Source organism: Equus caballus, chromosome 3, assembly GCF_041296265.1.
Source record: "Equus caballus isolate H_3958 breed thoroughbred chromosome 3, TB-T2T, whole genome shotgun sequence".
In the NCBI taxonomy this organism is placed as follows: Eukaryota; Metazoa; Chordata; class Mammalia; order Perissodactyla; family Equidae; genus Equus; species Equus caballus.
The window spans coordinates 87,538,541-87,560,283 of NC_091686.1; the positions used below are offsets into that span (position 1 = coordinate 87,538,541).

Sequence of the window (21,743 nt, forward strand, 5' to 3'; positions counted from 1 at the left end):
AGAGATTGTGATTCATGCCTGTGCTACTGTGCTATTATTGTGTGTATCTGGGCAAAGAGCACACTTTTAAAATGAATGTTGGTCCCTTTTTGTCAGTACCTGAACTCTCAAGAAAACGTAAAATAAAAGAAAGGCCCCCCTCTCCGCATAGGTGGGGCAGAGTGTCTGCTCAGAGCATCAGAGATGGTGGTGCAAGTCTTAGGGTTTCTGTCCATTTTCTGCATGGAGAAGAGGTGATTTAACCATGAGGAGCATGTCTCCTACACTGCTGGGTGATGAGTCATGTACCATAGAGACGCTAGAAACAAAATGCTTCATTCTTTTCCCCAAATGGTAGCAGCTGCCTCTTCTTTTTGTTTAATGGTCTTGAAAATTTTTGTTATAACAGCACTTAGCACAGTACCTTATGTGTAGTGGTTTCTCAGCAGTTATCTGTAGAGTGAAGTATTAAATGAATGCATAAGCTAATTGATAAGCTAATGGATATACCCTAAGATCCTGAAGAATCTTAGGATGGAAATAATAAACAGCTAATAATAATGACAGTACTTATTTGTTGAATTTTTACTAATGTGCCAGGCCCTATACTAAGCGTTTTACATGCATTTTCACCTTTAATTCTAAGAAGAACCCCATGAAGTAGCTATTATTTTCAATTTCCACATCTCAAAGGAGAAAACTGAGATCCACAAAGTTTAGAATATGGCCTAAGGACATCTAGCTGATCATCTAGCTATGGGCAAGGCCAGGCTAAACCTTGCTAAGAGTGTGTGCTTGCAACCACCGTCTAGTGCTGCATCCCAGCTCTCGAGACCAGGCGCGTTGCAATAAGCAAGGGCCTGGCCACCTCAGAGACCCAGGTAATTGGACTAGAATTACCTCTGACTTCTCCTGGCATACTAGTTGCCTTGGCCTGGTATTCTAGTTCTGGAAGCAGTCACATTGCCAGTTTTGTCACCCCGTGATTGTTGTGATTTTGTTCCTAAAGCTCTCTTAGAACAATGAGGAGCTTCCCCTCAGTTTCTACAACATTTGGAGTGGAGGGAAAGTACAGGATACACAACAGAGAGGGAACATGCCTTGCTATGTTCCGGATGCTCATCAGTGACTCTGGCTTATAGAGGAGGACTAATATTCCCTTAAATTCCAAACTTTAACTTGAATTCATAATCTTATTTTACTAGGTGGATCCCAAAGTTCTGGTGGATGCACTATGATTCAGAGTCTAGGCTTGTTTGCTCCCAGGGCCAATTCTTGATTCTCCTAATAGAGTCAGGAAAAGACATGACAACCAGGGAATAGCGTCAGAGCACAGACTAGTGAGCTCTTGCCTCTAACATCCTTGTTCCTGCGGCTTGGAAGGTCAGGGGAGAAAGCTTTCTCTAGCACCATTTCAGACCCCGGGGTATTGCAGAGATGGCACTGTTAGCAGCACACCTGTTCAACTGGATGCTAGTTGTCCATTTTATTTAGGACATGCCTAATTACATAATAATTATTTTGCTATTGTTTCCTTTTGACTTTTCTCAGACATTGAAAATGAGTAGAACATCCTTTTTGAAAGAAGTCAATGACTTAAGAGTATGGCTCATCATTCTCACGGTCATGAAGTAGTAATATTTTAAATTTCTTAACAATAAAAACAGAATGTGAAAGTGGAATCTGGAGCAAAGCAACTCATACACTTTATTTTCTCTATATCAAACCATAAATGCTACATTCAACCATAGTCCCTAATTTTCTTAAGGTTCTTAGCAGAAACCAGATCTCTTGGCATCTCATTTGGCACATGTATTTCTAGATAAAAGACACAAAACAGGCTGATCTTCAAAGACTCTTTATCTTTTCCTAAAAATGGCATTCCTCATTGCCCTTTTTATATGGGGTGAATAAAAATGACTCTATATTTTCAGCACATACGGTTTCCTTAGTACAGAATTATCCCATGACATAAAGGACGAAAGTATATAATACTTGAAAATAATGAGCAATAACAGAGTTTCCTGCACCAAGATATGGCTTCATTCTTCTCTGACCCCACTAATCCAATGACTCAAAAAACTCAGAGCATAGAAAAGAATGAAATTCCTCTTCATTGTCCAGTTTGAACAAACCTAGAGAGATTCTAAAGGGCTGGGAGCAGATATCATCAAAGGTAATCCAAGTGATTCTATAAGGGCCATGAAAGAGCCTTCCATTTAAACTTGAAAGCAGCAGTGCCTCCTAAGGAAGTGGAACAACACTTTAAAGAGATAGGCTCTTAACTCACAGAACAGTCCCTAAGAATAAGAATAAGCCACAATTTATTGAGTGCTTACTATATGACAGATAATTTGCTATGCATTTTAAATGCATTTCTTATTTAATTATCTCATCAATCATTCCCCATTGGTACTATTAAGACCCTAATAAAGAAACTGTGGCATAGACAGGTTAATTGACATGTCCAAGGTTATATTACTGACATATTGGAGATTTATGTGATTATATCCAGGGGCTGTCTTCCTCTAACGTCTTTGCTTTTAATCTCTGTGAATAATGTTTCTCTTAGTTCTACAGCAATATGCAGTTATAATGCACCCAATAATCCATTTAATCAACCTCATGCTCAGGATCAGAATCCCCTATGCAACATCTTTGATATGTATTTGTGCTCATCCAAGCTGGGTCTAATTTTCCTAACACTGGAGAGTCCAGTGTGAGAGAAGGGTAAGAGAAAAACAAACAAAATGAACAAACAAACAAAAACCACCCGTTAGTCTTATAAAAACCTGAAAGAAAGATGGATATCACTACAGACATTTTATAAATGAGGAAACTGAGGTTCAGAGAGGTTGAGTCTTGAGGCATGCAACCAGTAAATTATGGGGCGTGTTTTTCTGATTCTAAAACTCAAGTTCTTTCCTTTCCATCAATCTATCTAACTCTGGAGAGATACTAGTAAGAAGGCATTAATTCTCTTTTTAAATGTAGGATAAATGTTTATAGTGAACTTTTTTCACTTTAGGCTCATAAAGGCAGGCAAACGGAACTGACATGGTCCTTGAAAGGTCCAAATGTTGGTCATTGGTCTTCTGCTGGAATTAACACAGGAAAAATCTAAACTTTCTTTGAAATAGCTGCTTTTCAAATATTTCAGGTCAGTCATCAAATTTCTTCACTCTCTAGGCTTAATGTCAGCCAAGGTAAAATAAGTTCCTTCTATATTTTCCTCTTGTTTTCTTCAAATATTATTTTAAAACCGTGGTTTCTGTTTTTCTTACGTTTTTAAGCACAAGCAACTATATTGGTATCTCATCTGTGGCTTTAAAGATAAAAAGGTCTAAGGGTGATAATCCTCAGAGCTTCTTTAGAGCTTCGTTATCTGCACAGGGACAGAGTTTCAAGTCCTTTGCTATCCTAGTTGTGTATCTCTGGATTGTCAACGCTGTTCTCAAAATGTGTAATCCAGGACTCAGAAAAGTAGTCCAGCTGAGACCTGACCTTGGGCTGAATGCTGTATTTCTATTAGAATAGTGGTTAAGCATTTAGGCCATGAAGTTAGATTGCTTGGTTTCAAATTATAGCTCAGTCACTTTCCAGCTATATGATCTTAGGTGAGTTATTTAACTTGTTGGTGCCTCAGTTTTCCTCATTTTAAATGGGAGAAAATGGGAACACCTGTCTTAAGAAGTCATTGTGATGATTAAATGCTACCACCATATTGACCTATTCAAGTTTGTACCCATAGACTCTGCCTTCTCTCTTATTACAAAGAATAAACTGTTCATGCTACTGTCTAAGGCTAAGCCTTCACTTTTGCAGTAGATCTCATACCTTCTCGTCTCTTCAAGGACATTGCCCCAGTATCTCTTCACTCTCTCTCTCGAATTATCAAATTTTCCTTCTCCAATGTATCTATATCAACAGCACACAATAGGCCCGTTGCTTACAATTTCACTCCTCCCTTTCTCTCTTGAATCTATTCCAGTTAGATTATTTCCTCCGCATTGCACTCAGTTTGGTCACGTCAAAGACACAATAAATTCTTCCGATGGGGAACACGACGCAATTGATTAGTCTCAGCTCCTTGGAGCACTCTCTTCCCTGGGCTTCACGGAAACCACACTCTCCTGGCTTCCCCCCTGCTTTCACTGGCTGCTTCTTTTTAGTTTCCTTTGCTATTTTTTCCCCTCTTATTAACTCTAAATATTGGAGAACTTCTCCTTTTTCTTGATATTGAGTCTCATCTCCAACCCATCTATGCTCATTGCTTGGTGATATCATCCATTCACATGGTTCTAAAGGCCATCTATATAGTTATGACTCTGAATTCAGATCTCCCTTCCGAATCTCAAGTTTTGGCATCTAACTGCCAATCAACCTCTCCACTCGCAAGTCTACAGGCATTTCAAATATAATATCTCCCAAACAGAGGTTAATTTTTCCCCAGAAGAATTTTGTTTAAAGTTTTCTGAACTCTGTCCTTTCCTCAAGTCAAAAATTTTAAAATCATCATTGACTTACTCTATTTCTTTCACAGCCTAGATTCAAACTGTGAGCAAATCTATCAGTGCACTGCTTTAACTAATGTCCTCTGAATAACTAAATGTCCTCTTTTAATTTCTTAATTATTTTGTTTTCCATAATTTCTAAATCATCTTTGCTTTAGCCATTCCAAATAGAGCATGAGTCTCCTTCCTCGATAGGGTAGAAGTAAGATAGAAGTTGAATGGTTCTTCTATCTGATTCTGGTCTGTCAATAGCATACCATCTGAGTTAAGCAATGGGTATAATAAATACAAATAAGTTTGGACTCTTAAAAGTAATCCTATTGAAGAGATACAAAATTATTTCAACTTCAAGAGATGAAGTTCCTCCTTCCTGGGATTGTCCACTTTTTAACTGAGACAGGAGAAATAAGGAAATAACATATATATGTTTACATCACTTAAGTGGCACTCATTAATCTTCAGAATTCCACTTTAGTTATTGAAGTGTAGTAATCTAGATTATCAAATCTATTCATCGTTTTGTTTCGAGAGAAATACATTTCTCCATCTTCAGTAATCTTTTTATGTTTAGGAAGAACAAAAAACTCTGCGTGAAGCAACTTTATATAAGTTTGAAAGAACAGAGTAAGAATGTGAGGATTTAATAAAAAAATTAAAATCCCACTTACATTATTTATTATTGTTCTTACTGTTATTGAAGTGTCTACCATACTTGGCAATTAGAAGAAAATGAATCCAGCCACTCTAACAACTCCAGCTCTTTAATTTCATTACAGGTTGGCTTTAATCCAATAGGTCCATCCTTGTCTTTATTAAAAAGAAGAAAAAAGGTTTAGGAAAGATGAACCTAAAATTTTCCTAGAAGATATAGAAAAGCAGGTATTAATTCACTGGGCAAGGAGCTGCTCCTTTAATGTAACTGTCTATGTCCTAGAACAAACAAAGCATGTTCTACTCAGATAAACAGCACTCGCTACTTTCCAAATGGGTGGGTGTGTGGGGAGAGTGGGTTATGTAGGAAAGCATTTTTTTTTCCCCCAAATATGTTTTGTGGGGGTTGAACACTCAAAAGGATGAGGCATTAATTTTGTAAATATGGTACTCCTTGTTTCATTACTTCTTTTAGATGTAATAAAGAAATATTAGGTTTACTGTAAATATATACTATCAACACAAATGAGATTACTGAGGGTGACATAAAAAAAGCTGATATTTTCTCTAAAAGATTTAGCCTTAAAGAAAATGTTTTCTGTTGTATTTTAATGGAAAAATGACATATCAGGCTTAGTATTATCTGTGATGGAGAAACCAACCTGGAATTTGAGGTTTGAAAAACACATTCTGGCTTCCCTTTGGTATACAAAATGAGAAGCTGAATTGCAATATAGCCAGTTGGCATCTTCTAGGGTGATCATTTCACAATCTGAGACACATAACACTGAAAGAGAGGCTAGCTTTAACTTGGCACCTCGAAAGGTTAGTAAAGAAAACTGAGGCCTTTATTTTGATGATGATCATTATTGTGTCAAAAGCATGTGTTTATCACCTATGTGTACGTATGCCACAAGTTTGTACAGGAGAAATCAGTGCTCATCAGGTCCTAACTATGTGTCAGAGAGTGTTGTAAGCCCTTTACTGCTATTAACTTATTTAACCTTAATAATACCCCATATGATAGGTAATATTATCTTAGTTCCACAAATGAAGGAAGGTCACTGTAGATGGAACATGAATGAACATCTTTTTTTTCTTTGCGGAAGATTAGCCCTGAGCTGACTACTGTCAATCCTCCTCTTTTTGCTGAGGAAGACTAGCCCTTAGCTAACATCCATGCCCATCTTTCTCTACTTTATACAGGGAAGCCTACCACAGCATGGCGTGCCAAGCAGTGCCATGCCTGTACCCAGGATCTGAACCGGTGAACTGCGGGCTGCTGAGAAGTGGAAAGTGAGAACTTAACTGCTGAGCCACTGGGCCGGCCCCAATGAATGAGCATTTTAAAATTTTAATAAAATTCCTAGCTGAAGTGTATTTTTAAAAAATTGGGGGCCGGCTCTGTGGCTGAGTGGTTAAGTTCGTGCGCACCGCTGCCGGCAGCCCAGGGTTCAGATCCTGGGCGCGGACATGGCTCCGCTTGTCAGGCCACGTTGAGGCGGCGTCCCACGTCCCACAACTAGAAGGACCTGAAACTAAGATATACAACTATGTACGGGGGCGGGGAGGGGGCGTTGGGAAATAAAGCAGGAAAAAAAGAAAAGATTGGCAACAGCTGTTAGCTCAGGTGCCAATCCTTAAAAAAAAAAGGAATATTGGCAACAGTTGTTAGCCTAGGTGCCAATCTTAAAAAAAAAAAAAAAAATTGTAGTTTTCCATGTAAAGAGGTAATAAATGTTCCCTTTAAAAATATATATGTGTTTATAGATGTACACACACATAAGTAAAAACATGAGTCAATATTTTTAGATGATATACAGTTGTGGCAAAAATTATGGAAGTGATACTAAAATGCTGAAGTTGAAAATGATGGTTTAATGGAGTAAATTGAGGGTCCTGGAGATTACTAAAAAAAATTCACAAACAGTTGTCAAAACCCTATGCATCTTGGAAGTGGTGTGGTTTGTAATATTATACCTAGGATCTAAAATTCATAGCACATCTCTAAGATATTTGGTTTTCCTTGTTTTTTTTTTTCCTCCTTCGTTGCTTTCCATCTTCCTTCCTTCCTCCTTCTTTCATTCTTTCTCTCGTTCTTTTCTTCTTTCCTGAGAGCTCACATCTGGAATTATTCCACAAGAGACTGAATCAAGGTTAAGAATTTGAGGAGATGCAGTTCTTTTTTAGATAATTTATGGTCACTCTTTTTACTTAATCTTCTGCATTAATTTAATTAAGGAGGTTTAATCATAATGACACATCCACACATTCCACAGTCACGAAATAGCTATAGCAACTGCATAATTATTTAAATTGTTCATTTGGTGTTTCAATTAGTCATGATACCATATTTATCAAAAAAGGGATTCTAACAAACTTCATGTAGTCATAAAGTTTTCCATATATCAGTAGATGAAGAAAGAATATTAAAAATAAACACTTTGAGGGGCTGGCCCCGTGGCCCAGTGGTTAAGTTCGCGCGCTCCGCTGCAGGCGGCCCAGTGTTTTGTTGATTTGAATCCTGGGTGTGGACATGGCACTGCTCATCAAACCACGCTGAGGCAGTGTCCCACATGCCACAACTAGAAGGACCCACGACGAAGAATACACAACTATGTACCGGGGGGCTTTGGGGAGAAAAAGGAAAACATAAAATCTTTAAAAATAAATAAATAAAAGCTTTGAGAGGCAAAAACAGCAGCCCTTTCACTGGAGAACATTTTAAATAGTTTTCTCTGTACTCCACTGATGAATTTCTAAAACATAAGTCAACTGCAGTGTGAGGAGAATAACAATACCGTGCTCTTTGGTGGGAATTTTATCGAGTCTCCAGGCATTCTTTGTAACAAAGTGAGCTACCTAATCTTTATACACGGCCTGTTGTTTCTCTCTTCTGTTTGAAGTAACAAGTTTCTTCTTTTAACAGGATGCATTTGTAAATAGCAGGCAGCCCTCCTCTGCAACCCTGCATCAGCCCACGTATTTATTCTGGGCAGTCAACCTGACAATATTTTTGCCCAGTACATCTTGCGGTAAGCCTTGTGCAATCTGCCCAGGGCTCTCGAATGTAATCATACCTGCCTCTATACAGGGAAAGTCTATAGGAGAGAGAAATAACTTTTTCAGGTGTACAATCAATGTAGAGAGCTAATAGGAAATATGTGGGACCCCTAAACTGCTTTAGAAATCAATAGTGGTGCGTTATTTTCTTTTGGATCTGCATTATCAAAATAATTGCCTTTACTTTTTACTTTGCTTTATCACGAAGGCCAAGGCAAGATGAGCTGATCCTCCAAGAAATAGTGAGAAACTCTGTCTTTCTTTTATATTCAATAAATGTAGTCATTGAATTTATTCTCACACACAACCCATGGTTAGGCATTGTCAAGAACATCAAAAAATCAATTCTGAGCTAGGGAAGCAAGCACAGTAAGGGTGTTCTCAAAATCCCCATCAGGCTACACATTTCTGGTTAACATTGGATACATTTCTGAAACCTGAAGCTTAGAAGCTTCTCTTTGGAATTTGGAGTCATTAGTATGTGTTAGAGAATCTGACAAAATTGTGTACATTTTATAAAGCTCACACACTTGGAGCTACTTCCATTTATGCTGTGTACTCTCTGCAATTATTTTCATTTCTGTTATGGTGAGCAGTGAAAGCATTATCCATGGACAACAGTCTTCCCAGAAATGATCTGCAGGGAAAGAAATGCTTACCCAGCACAGTAATAAGCTGCTTTGTGCAGAGGCTAAGACTGTAGACTGAAGTGAGAAGACTTGGGTTAAAACTCTGCTTTCGACATTTATGGTGGATTTGCAAAAGTCACTTTACAGGTTAAGGAGTAGCGGGTGTACTTGCTACCTTCTAGCTAAGGTGGGAATATGACCATATGTACGGGTCTGTTAGAATGGAAAGAAAATCTCAGAACGAATGAAAATGCTATGGGGAAAGAAGAGAATAGGAGAGGACTGGGACAGCAAAGGAAGAAAGACTTCTTTTGTTTTATGGTTTGACCTTACAACCATGTAAATGTTTTATATAATTATGAAGTACAATTAAATCAAATTTTAAAAATCCAAACCAAAAGCAAAATGAAGTAAAGTGGTAGCTTAACAATACGGTAAGGAGCTATTCCTAAACTGAAACCTAAAATGCGAGTTAAAACATAGAAATTCTACCCTATGTTCCTAATGGGATATATTCTAAAGACAAAAAGCACTGCAAAGAGGGGCCAGCATAGTGGTGCAGCAGTTAAGTGCACACGTTCTGCTTCGGTGGCCCTGGGTTCGCCAGTTCAGATCCCCAGTGTGGACATGGCACCGCTTGTCAAGCCATGCTGTGGCAGGCGTCCCACATATACAGCAGAGGAAGATGGGCACGGATGTTAGCTCAGGGTCAGTCTTCCTCAGCAAAAAGAGGAGGATTGGCAGCAGATGTTAGCTCAGGGCTGATCCTCCTCAAAAAAAAAAAAAAAAAAAAGCACTGCAAAGAAATCTTAACCTGTTTTTGGTAACTGTGTCATTAGTAATAATAATCTTGGTATTTTTATTTAAAAATTATTTTTAAAATATATATACATACACATATATACATATATATGTGTATATGCATATACATTATACACACATATGTACCTATATACACAAATCTAATATATATATTTAATAGGTTAAAGTAAATAAATAATCATGTTAATACATTAGGAATCAATATTTTCAATGAAGAAAAAAGAAACAAAATACAAAATCAAAGAAGTTGAATAATAGCCCTGTAATCCTAAATTTGTTTCTTTCTAAATTTTTTTGCTTATTTTTATTTCATTTTTACACATTGGTTTATAACACTGAATAAATTTCAGGTGAACTCCTGATGTCTCCACTTCTAAGGCAGAGAGTGTACAAGTTGATGTATCAGAAGACCAGGAAGCTCTCAATGACTACCAAGGTCATGTTGGAAGAGCTCAGGAGCCAACTTAAAGGGGCTGCGACAGGGCCAAGGTAAGACAAAGGGAAGACCAAAAATAAGAACAGCTGCAGTGAATTGAAACAGAGGCACCTGTTATAACCCATGAATTCATAATGATCACAAACACACACAAAAACCAACAAAAGGGAAACCTCAGTGGTCACATTTGAGGGGTTCTAGGGGAGTAACTTGTTTGGAAAACTGCTAAGTAAAGGGAAACAGTCAAGCATTTATCCTGCCTCCGTTGCACAAAATTTACCTCAGGATTACCAAATAATTGATGAGGGAAAGTTCTTTAGAGGATAATCTAGTTAATAAATAAAGAAGGAATGATAGAACATTGCCATTTTGTTAACTCTAAATGAATTTAGCAAAGATTATCAGTGGCTACTAAGATTGTTACTGTTATGGACTGAATTGTGTCTCCCTAAATTCATATTTTGAAGACCTAAGCCCTGGTACCTCAGAATGTGACGGTATATGGAGATAGGGTCTTTATGGAGGTAATCAAGTTAAGGTGAGATCATTAGAGTGGGCCCTAATCCCGTATGACTGGTGTCCTTATAAAAACGGGACACAGAGAGACACATAGAGGGAAGGTGATATGAAGAGACACGGGAGAAGTCAGTTCATCTACATGCTGAAGAGAAGGCCTGGAATAGATTGTTCCCTCACAGCTCTCGAGTGAAGCCAACCTCACTAACCCCAGAACAGGGAGACAATAAATTTCTGTTGATAAGTACCCGTTTTGTGGTACTTTGTTCCAGCAGCCCTAGCAAACGAATACAATTACATCAAAATTAATGGGATGATTATAATGGGTAGATGAGATTGTCAATGCCTAAATCCACTCCTCAATCTTCACATCACAAAGACAGAGGCAGGCATTTTGTGTCTCCTGACAGAAGCACACAATATGGCTTATGAAGCAGTCCTGTCAGAGCACAACAAAAGAACTAACCTAAGTCTGATCAACCCTCACATATAGCGCATAGAGGAACACATTTACAGCAAAGTCATGTAATCACAAAAAAACATGTTTTTTTTTTTTAAGAAAAATTTACCATGGGGGGAAAAGAAGGAACAAGAAACATGTGAATAAAAGAATGTAGATAAGTTATCAGCCAACTGCAATGTGAGTATCTGTTTGGACTTGCTTTTAAAAAGTAAATAATCAATTATGAGACAGGAAAAGTTACTTTAGATCTGCTAGTGTTGGTATGTATAAAATTAGCATAATAATAGTCCATAGATCATAGTGTTGTGGTACAGATCAAATATGACAATAGAGGCAGAGCACTTAGAATACTGCCTGATGCACAGTATAGTTTCAACTACTTATATACCTGGGTAACTCCATGATACAATTGTTACCAGCATTACTTAAAATGATATGCCATGTACATCTTACGCTGTATGTGCTTACGGCGTGTGCACACAAGTCCGCATACACACTGTACACCCACTAACTGAGTCCCAGTGTGGACCAGTATTGGGCTGGAAGGATTTCACTACCTATTCCATTCTCCATTCTCACGTAGCCCCCCAAAACCACCTGGCCCTGGGCTCACCTTTGGCAGGAGATGCAGGAAAGAAGCATTGTGGAACTTTGAAAGAAAAGCCCAGACAAGAGTTAGCAGAGAAAGGCAAAAGGAAGGACAGTTTAAGGAGTATAAATACTCCACTAAATGTAGTTCCCAAATGAAGTCATTCCATGCCTGCCATTTTCAGGAAAGATAAACACAGTCTTCTGGCACCCACAGGGCTGGGCCTTGGAGAGAATAAGTGTTTGCAGCCAGCTGCATCATGTTGGGACAAGAGGCAGGACACATCTGGTCATTAATAGCAATAATTGCTCTTTGGTTAAAAGCCATCATTTAGATATAGATGTTGCAGCTGACAACTATCATGAGTCAGGTGACCGCATCCTACAAATTTTCACTGCAATTTTTCAAACATTTATTTGGTTTGAGAGAGGAGATACAAAGGTTAAGGAAATATAGTTCACATTTTCAACAAATATACAGTCTTTTTTGCATCACAGGAAAATAACTCTAAGACACAGAAAGATATAACACCATATGAGAGTTACAAATCTCATGGGCCTGTATGGGATTAAAGAGAAGTAAAGTATCAAATGAGAGAGTTTTTATCTGGATATGAAAAGTGTAAAAGTCCTCATGGAGAAAGGGGAATTTGAGAGATGCTGTTAAGAAAAAGGAGTAAGATGGGAGAAAGTAGTGGAGTGGGGGGAAGAGTGTCTGGGGATAGAGAAGGGAGGGCATTTCAGTAAGGCCATAGCGTTGCCAGATAAAATACAGGATGCCCAGTTAAATGTGAATTTCAGATAAACAGCAAATAGTTTTTTTTAGCGTAAATATGATCCATGCAATATTTGGGACATACCTGAGTTTGAAATGCCATGAATGTGTTTAGAGAAATAAGTGATTTTTTAAATTAAACTTTAGGCTTCAGAGAGGAAGGAAATGGGCAATAATGTGGGAAAAACATTTGGTCGTATTTAGAAGATTCCAGACAGAAGATTCCAGACAGAAGAATGAAAACACAATTTTTATGGGGACTGTGGAGACACTGTTTTTTCTTTTTGTTTTAGTGTGGGAGTGATGTGATCTGACATGCACTGTAGGAAGAATAAAATGGCAGTAATGAGAGAGAAAAGTTGAGATAGGAAATTGGCCAGGAAGTGACAGATAGTGAGAATGTTAATTTAGGTGATGGAAATGGTTTGGAAATGGAGATGGTTGAGATAAGGTGGAGTAGAAGCAACACATTGGATCTTAGGGACGGAAATCAAAGATGCCTAAAAGTTTATGCCTATTGACTGGGATGATGATGATTTCATTAGCAGCTAGGAAAGGAAGAGGACCTGGTTTCAGGAAAAACAGATAATATGAAATAGGGCCACGTCAGGACGAACCGGCAGGGCATCCAGATGCAGATGCTCAGTAAGCAATTACAAAATTTCTCTGAACTCAGTGGTTTGGAATTTTAGATATTTTAGCTGTTAAATTCAATAAGTTTCTCAAACCTCAAGGAATCTCTCTAGTACAATTAGAGGCAAAAGAGGAACCAGTGATCGAATAGCAAAAAGACAGAAGAACGAGAATGATGAAAAAATTGTGCTGGATCTTGGAAATCCTGAAGTCAAGGTCAGTTATCACTCTTAAATCATTCAGAGCAGTCGAGAGTATAGATTGAGAACCAGCAATGGTGTTGGTAAGTTTTGGCAGAGCTGTTTTAGGAAAGTAGCATGGGTGGGAGCCATGGTTTTGGAGATGGAGGGGTAAATGGGTGATAAGAGGAAACCAAAGCTGTGAGAGGACTGGTGGTTGAAGAGAAAACCAAGGGGAAAGAGCCAGCAGAGAGGAAGACTGAAGATTTAATTTAAAAAAAAAAAAAAAGGAGCAAAGTTTGAAAAGAGTGCACAGCAATAAGATTAAATGAATACCCGGAGAAATTAGCCTTAGAAAGGAGAGAAAATTCTTCCTCAGAGTTAAATGGAAGAAAGGGAGGGGAGGCAGAAGAATTTTTAGGATTCTATGTGTGACATTGGAGGAGTTAATGTTTAGTCTCCACTTTTGAGTAAGAAAGGAAATGACACTGCCTGCTTTGAGAGGAGCAGGGAGGAGGGCTCATGAAATGTGGACATAGGGCCCGTCTCCTGCCACCTCTTACAGCATTTATCCTTCATTTAGATCGCTAGAAAAATGGAAGAGAAAGTAATGGTGATTGTAAGGTTGTTCTTTGGTGCAATGCATTTTGTTGCAGCAGGGGTAACCCAAGAGCAAGATGCATAAGGAATAGAGTCTCTTCTATGTGCTGAATGTCTGTTGCACAGTAGCCTGGCTCCTCTAGAAGTACCAGACCTTGTCAGACAGCACTCTGTTTAGAGCATTTACACAACTGTGTGCTGTCGCTTGGGTGTAAAATCTGATTTGATGTAGTTCACAAAAATAGAGACAACTGGCTATTTTTGTGGCTTCAGGTAAATTAAGTTATAACATCTCACATTGAGTTCGAAAATAGCAAAACTGGATTTAGTTTAATGATATAGTCTTATGATTATGGAATATTTGGTTAAAGGGACTTTCAGATACATTCAGAAAATCACATTGATCCCATCATTACTAAAAACAACTCATTAATGTATGGTCTCATTGCATGATGACAGTTAGCTGGACTCACGGAAAAAGATAGGTAAGAAACTTAATTCTCCTGATTAACTAGGTGTAAAATAAGAACAGCTATAAATATGCCAATACACACTTTATATGATAAGGATTTTCTACTTCATGCATTTAGGAAGTGATATATGGTGGTTATTCTTGAAAAGACAATTACAAAGAAGAAAGGGGAGACTGTCATTTCTAAGACTAGGAAATGTCATATCAGAGGAATTACAATGAATATGCCTGAATATCTGGGATCATAGAAGCAATGGGATTTAGATTTGGAGGGGAATTTAGGGATAATTTTTCCCAATCCCTTCCTTTTAAGGTTGAGGGATCTGAAGCCTGGAGAGAGTAAATGGCTTACTGAAGGGCACAAACTAGTTAAGCCACAAGTCTTTTGACTCGTGGTTCCAGGTGATTTCCACTCTGCCACAGTGACAAATTTCTACCAGGTCTCTGGAGAATTATTCTTAGGGCCAGAATAGTGAGTGTATGGCACATACTAGGCACTCAATGAATGTTTTCCTAATTGGACAATTGTGTCTCTGTTCTGGTCACTGACACCCCTGGGAGTTAGAGAACCACTCTTCACATGCAGTTTTTTCACTACCTGATAAGGCTATTTAAGCCACAATTACTTTAGAAAATATATAATTTAGAATTTATCATGTATTAACATATTCATTATTTCATAAGAACTTCCCAATAAAGAATCAGGGGTTATTAGTCCGTTATTGCAGTTAATAAAACTAAGGCTCAGTAAATTTATATAACTTGCTCAAGGTCAAGCAATCAGAAAACGGTAGAGTTTGAATGCAACTTTGGTCCTCTGACTCCAGAATTCATGCTTTCTTTGTATTCTACGCTTTCTCTGGATATTTATAACCTATGGGGAAAGAAAAGCAAACCTGTGAGGGAAGAGGTTGGAGGAAGACAGGGGAGGAAGGGGGAGATATCAGAGCTGGGGGGAGGCTCTTGTGGAGTAAGCTGGTGTCAAAAAGTGATCAGATAATAGATGAAGGATTTGTGTCTTTTGGGGAGAGATCTGTTTTCAGGCTACAGGCTACAAAGTCCTGGGTTGTCTCTGAAGAGGAGCGAGCAATGTAGTACAACTTGGAAGGTGTTCACTCCTAAGTGTATTTTAAAGGCATTGGGTGGGAAAATTACATGCATGGGAATCAGGATACCTGGATTTTAGTCCCATTTCTGCTGTTACTTTATCGTCCCCTTGGATCAGGCCCTGGCCCCTTTCTACCTCAGCTTTCTCAGTTCAAAATGAGGTGTGTCCAACTTCGTCGTTCTCCAACATTTTTCTTCCTTTACGTCACCCCCATTGGTAGAAACTGCCAATAATTTGGGAGTGCCTGAAGTGAGACTCAGTAAACTGAGAACACAACCCACATGCTTGCTTGAAAAAAATCTGGATGTCTTTTTTTTTTTAACAAAAAAAAATTTTTCTACACTGTTGACTAATCTTTTATAGTGATTATACATGTTGTGATTGAGGTCTACTAAATTGGGATAGAATTATTCCCCCTGAATACTCTAGAAGAGTAATTCACCACTTTACACCTTGGTTATATCTGATGGAAGTTGCATAGGTGACAAAAAAATGACAACTGATTTCCACTGTATGAACCGTCACTGATAATCACCACTGACCTTGGATTAGTAGATTTTGTCTACAGTAACTATCAGTACACTCAAGGGAATTGTTAGTTTATTTCACCATTTTCCTGAGAGAATTTTAGGCCAGAGATTTTTAACTAGAATTGAAAGCTCTCGGGATAGTGAAAGAGTGGAAAAATTCCAAAGATGGTTTTGCTAAGATCAACTGATGTTATTTTATTGTGCAAATGAAGACCAAAGCTATGAACTAAATAACAAACACTAGGTTAAGTTCAGAAGTTTTATGACAGATATTTTCTTTTCACTTGCATATTGCTTTTGTCTACTGGTGAATGTACAGACATTAATTGGAGGATTTTGGCCCTTGACGAGAGATTTAGCTTGAGGTTGAGGTTATATGGAAGGATTTTAGGGGACTTATGAACATTCTAAAACAGTAGAAAAACTTGGAGCTATATGAGTTTGTGGATATATAGTTTCCTCAGCTTCTCACAAGGGACCACAAAAGGTGACAACAAAGGTTAAAAATTAACAAAGGTCAAAGAATGACTATTCTTCATATCCTACAATACTATGTCACCGTTCAGACATTTAGTTGATAAAAATGGAAGTTAAGTTGAATTGTAGCCTAAAATTTTTAATAAACCCTTAACTACATGAGGGTTAATAATTGACCTCTATAAGTGTATGATACCTCTTTTATACTTGATTCTTAAAATAAACAAATAAATAAAACAAAACCCACTCCGGTACAAAACATTGCTGATATAAATTAAAAATAACCTAACTAAATTAAGATATATCATGTTCATGGATGAGAAGACTTGATAATTTTAAGATGTCAACTCCCCAAACTGGTCTATAGATTTAACACAATCTCAATTATAACCCCAGCAGCCTTTTTTTGGTAGAAATTAACAAGTTGTTCCTGAAAGTTATAAGGAGATGCAAAGGACCTAGAATATCCAAAACAATCTTAAATAATAAGTACAAAATTGGAGAACTTATACTACTTGACTTCATGACTTACCATATAGCTATAAGGTAATGAAGACAGTGTGATACTCCTTAAGGATAAACAAATAGAACCATGGAACAGAATAGAGCCTAGAAATAGACCCCCATTTATCCTGTCAAAGGCACCAAAACAATCCAATGGGAAAGAAAAGCCTTTTCAATAAGTGATGTGGAATAACTGAATAGCCATATGGGAAGAACTGAACTTCAACCCCTACCTCACACCAAACAAAGATTAATTCAATATGGATCATATACCTAAACATAAGAACTAAAACATAGAGATTTAAGGTGATAAAAACACCATGGATGTTCTCAAAGTCACCACAAATATTTTCCTACTTCTTCAAAATATTGTTTTCCAATTCTCTTTCTTAATTGGTAGCTATACCAAATACCTGGAACACATTTCAGTTCAGTATAGGTGGCTCTGAGATAATCAAGCAATTGCCTAAAAACAGATATAACTTCTACAATAAGCTGAATGTGAAATCCGTGTGGCAAAGACACATTTTCTTATTTCTATATTTATTATTTGAAGGTCAGAGCAAATAATTCACTTACCTTTGGTGGACAAAGTTGCCTAGATTTAGCTCAAGAGGTATCAAAAGAGATTTTATGGTCTTTAATATACTTTTATTATACAGATGAAAGAGTCTATATCTTCTCCTACTTCCAAAAGTAAAAAATAAAACGTAACAACAACAAAAACAGTGAAACATGCAACACAAAACCATTTACCGGAGTCCATAGAGAACTGTTCCATCAGGGTGTAGTCGGATCATTCGATTTTTCACTGTAACCCCATGCACAAATGATTTCTTGTCATTCAGAAAGTAGGTGTCTGGTACCCAGAGTTGGTCAGCTACTCTGTTGTCTAGCGTGAGGTTTAATGGGATTCCAGAATAAGAAAGCCTTTTGTCTTTCCAAGACTGCTGGAAATACATGGTGAGTGTATAATCCTGTGAAATAAAGGAAACCAAAAAGGAATTTTACTATCATCATCATCATCATCTAATGCTTTTTGTTAAGAAAGTGATAGTACGTGGTATTTGGATGCCAAGAGACCCACCATCCTACTGTCCCCTAAGAAGTTACCTTTGAATATATTGAAATTTGCACTTCCAAGTATAGGGCAACCAATAGGTTAGAAGAATTAGAGCATTAATTGATGCATGCACAAGCATTTCTACTGATAGAGAGTAAATCCAGTTAATTGAATTTTAAAGTTTGAAGTGGGGAAGTTCATAGAGGGAAATTGTACTGAGAGATCCATGTTCACAAAAATCTATCTCTGAATATTATATTTATGGTATTATTTTGGAGGAGAGCGTTTCCTCAAAAATAACTAAAATTGGATGCACTCAAAAGGGGAGGGTGTTTTCCAAAATGCAAATGTCTTTTGAATGAATACTCCTGTTTGCCTTATAAAGGTCACCAGTTACCATTACCTGGATCTCTCTAGTAAATTACAACTTGGCTATCAATCCCGAAAAGCAGTTTATAAAGCACATTTGGATGGAGATGTTTATCTGACCTGAGAACTGACATCAGTGGTGGAACTGCTCAGCATCTTTCCTCATTCCTGCTTTGTTTCAGGCATTGGTTTGAGTTCAGAGTTGGGTTTGTACTTGAGTTTGTTTCCTACTGCTTGTAAAAGCTACATTAACGATGTCCCTTTGCACTTTTCTTTCTACCCAGATTGCCCCTGGCAGTGACTGACTGGAAGATTTGGGCTCAATAAATGGATCTATGTTACAGGAGAGGAACGGTGGTGATTATCTTAGAGATTTAGTTGTCTGTTTTTAAAGAACTCCATTAATAAAAAGTGTAATTGTCCATTGAAAAAGTGGTAGCAGTAAAATCGTTGTTTTTAAGATATGGGTCCCAATATAATAAAGACAGAAGGATCACTTTTTCTTTTAAAGGATATTTATCTGTCAATGGTGACTCTGTGAATGCTTTAGCAGCAGTTAAGAAAATATTGTATAACACCAGCACAGTGTCTGTGTACTGCCATTGTTATATATACCACTAGCTGAGAAACGTTAACTCAGATCATACCTTACATCTGGGCAAACTGCACTGTATCTAAATCCCTATATGGATATTTATGCATTTCTGAAAAACCCTGAAAGATAGGGCAGTATTTGTTCTGGACAATGAGTTCCAGCATCCTTTAACCATATTCAAGAATGCTTACAGTGTTTACTCAGAAACCATCTTGCAATAATTCAAAGCCATTCTTTCTCATTCAATGACAAGAACATTTGCTCTTTGCTATGAATCACACAATATCCCTTTTAAAGGTCTAAAACCTCCTTCCACCTTACCTTCGCTTAATAAAAAAAAAGAGAATCCACAAGGTTACATACAATTCTCCTCTCAGTTGCTACCATTTCCATTTATAGCTCTTCAAGTTCTCAACATTATTATCTTTTTTGGAGGAAAATGAACGGGACAAATTCTGGGCCTTAGATTCCAAAATACCTTGATTCCAAGCTCAACCACATGTAGAGCTATGTAATCATGAGCAACTAACTAACCCCCTCATTCCTCAGATGCTTCACCTCTAAAATGAAAATAGTAGCATTTTATTGGCTTATTGTGAGCGTTAGTTAGGAAAATTATGGCGAAGGTACTTTAGAAACGGTAACATGCTAAACAAATATAATATCTTCTTTATAATATATTATGTTCATTGTGATTTAAAGACTAATACATCCAAATTACTTGAAGTTTACATACCATTTTCATCATCTTTTCTATTTTTAAAAGATGTTTGTGAAAGAACTTTAGGCAGAAGGACCCCACTGGCCACAAAAATAAGCAGTTGTTTGTGATCAATTGTAAGTCTTGGTGTTGGGCTCTTGTTTGTAATTTAGCCAATGTGAGAAAATTAATAACTAGTCAAAGATATGTTATTGTAAACTTTGCCATGGGGGTCAGCACAATCAGCAATGGATACGTGTTTCAGTACTCATGCTGAATATTCATTAGCTTCCAGATTCTGAGGAGTGCTACCTGGGATTTCCTCCTAATGAGACCGTGGGGCGAAATCTGTACTTCATATTCTCCTCAACAAAGTTCTAATGTGGAATGGGAAAAAATTTATTATTGTAAAGTGTAAAGGGTTATAATGGCAAAATAATACTCAAACAATAAATGCAGTAATTAAAATATGAGTTTTTGGTAAGTAAACAATGGAGAGTAGAAAGGAGAAACTAGTGCAAACGTGAGTAATCTCTTCACAGACTTAATGTGTATGTGTGTGTCTGTGTGTGTGTGTAGACTTTTCCCCTTCTCTTTCCGGAAACTGTTTTGTTTCCTGGAGAGAGAGAACTACACGTACAGAGAGATCTTTGCTCTACACAACTCACCCTGTTTCAATAAATATTGACTAAAAATCACATCTTCATTCTAAATTAAACCAGTAAGTTATCCTATTTGCAATAAGAAGTAATTAAGTGAAAATTTATGTATGCTAGGATGTTACATTTGGAAGTGAGTGACTTGGGATAAATACCCTTCAGAACTTTTCTTTTTATGCATTTCTAGGGTTATTATCCTAATCTAGGAACTGATTCTATGAGAAATGGAAATATGGACATATGAGATTGAAAACCTTAATAAAAACTTTTTGAAGATAATAATTGGGTGATAATGATGAATTATGGAAAGACCCAAAACACAGCAATATCTCCTTTTCTGTAGTATCTACATTATACCACGTGTGGCAATAATCTCTTTCTCCTGGAGAGAGCTCTGTGCTCTGTGGTTTTTGTAACTATTCGTATCTATTATCACATTTTGTTCTCACAACCTTGTGAGATAGGCAAATTCACTATGAGAGAATTTATGATTTACATATCTGAGAGACTATTTATTATATTCTAAATAAATTATTCTATCTGCATCTTAATGTAAATATTAACAGTGCTATCTTAATATAATAAAGCCTATGATGTCATTTTGGGTTTTCCTAGTTTTAGATGGAAAAGGCTTAAATTGCGGTATTTTGTTCTCTCATACAAGAGATTTTCTATTAATTTTTCATTAGTTCAAAGTGCAAGCACTCCAGGCAGGATGGAAAATTTTTCAGAAAGAAATTAAAGGTATTAATTTAAATTTAAAGTGGCCAAGAACACTAAAATCATTTTTTGTCCAGGTGTGTTTACAAGTGTTCAGTCAGCTTTCTCAAGTGTGCAAGCAAGCTACTCCTTGAGAGGAAGTGCAGCATATTTAGAAACTATGGGCCGTAGGGGACTCTGACACTGAGGCAAATTAATGGGATTAATGGGTGTGAGATTGCTAATGAAATTGGTCAGGCTAATTCAGGCATGAGAGAATTTGGTTCATTGAGGAAAAGCAAGATAGACGATACCAAATCAGTAGTGCTCAATTAAACTCCAAAATAACATACTTTTTAAATCTAAAAACGTTTAAAAGAGTAAGAAAACATTTATAATAAATAAAAGTCATTCTTTTGGAGAATAAAAGTAACATTCTTTTTAGACTGGTAGTTTTAAACTCAGGGTGACTTTGCCCCCCAGGGGACATTTAGCAATGTCTGGAGACAGTTTTGGTTGTCACAACTGGGAGTAATGGTGGTGAGCTACTAGCATCTGCGAGAGGAGGCCAAGGATGCTCCCCAGCATAAAGCACTGCACAGCACAGCCCCCACGACAAAGAACTATGTGGCTCAAAATGTCAGTGGTGCCAAGGTTAAGAAACTCTGCCTTAGATAAAAAGATCTTTATTTTGGATCAGTAAAATATTTCAAAATCTT

The 21,743-nt window shown here is 37.3% G+C and overlaps 1 protein-coding gene and 1 long non-coding RNA gene across 2 annotated transcripts in view; one reads left to right on the forward strand and one right to left on the reverse strand.

Moving 5' to 3' along the window:
* The window catches only part of GABRB1 (gamma-aminobutyric acid type A receptor subunit beta1), a 362,575-nt gene that overhangs the window by 220,697 nt on the left and 120,135 nt on the right, over positions 1-21,743 (reverse strand). The window contains exon 4 of the mRNA XM_023638141.2: positions 17,696-17,916. Within this exon, the coding sequence (XP_023493909.1) occupies positions 17,696-17,916 (221 nt within the window). The remainder of the gene's footprint in view (positions 1-17,695; positions 17,917-21,743) is intronic.
* Positions 13,154-18,803, forward strand: LOC138923480 (uncharacterized). Its single transcript, XR_011437135.1, has 2 exons — positions 13,154-13,285; positions 18,656-18,803. It is a non-coding gene; the product is annotated as an uncharacterized lncRNA (long non-coding RNA).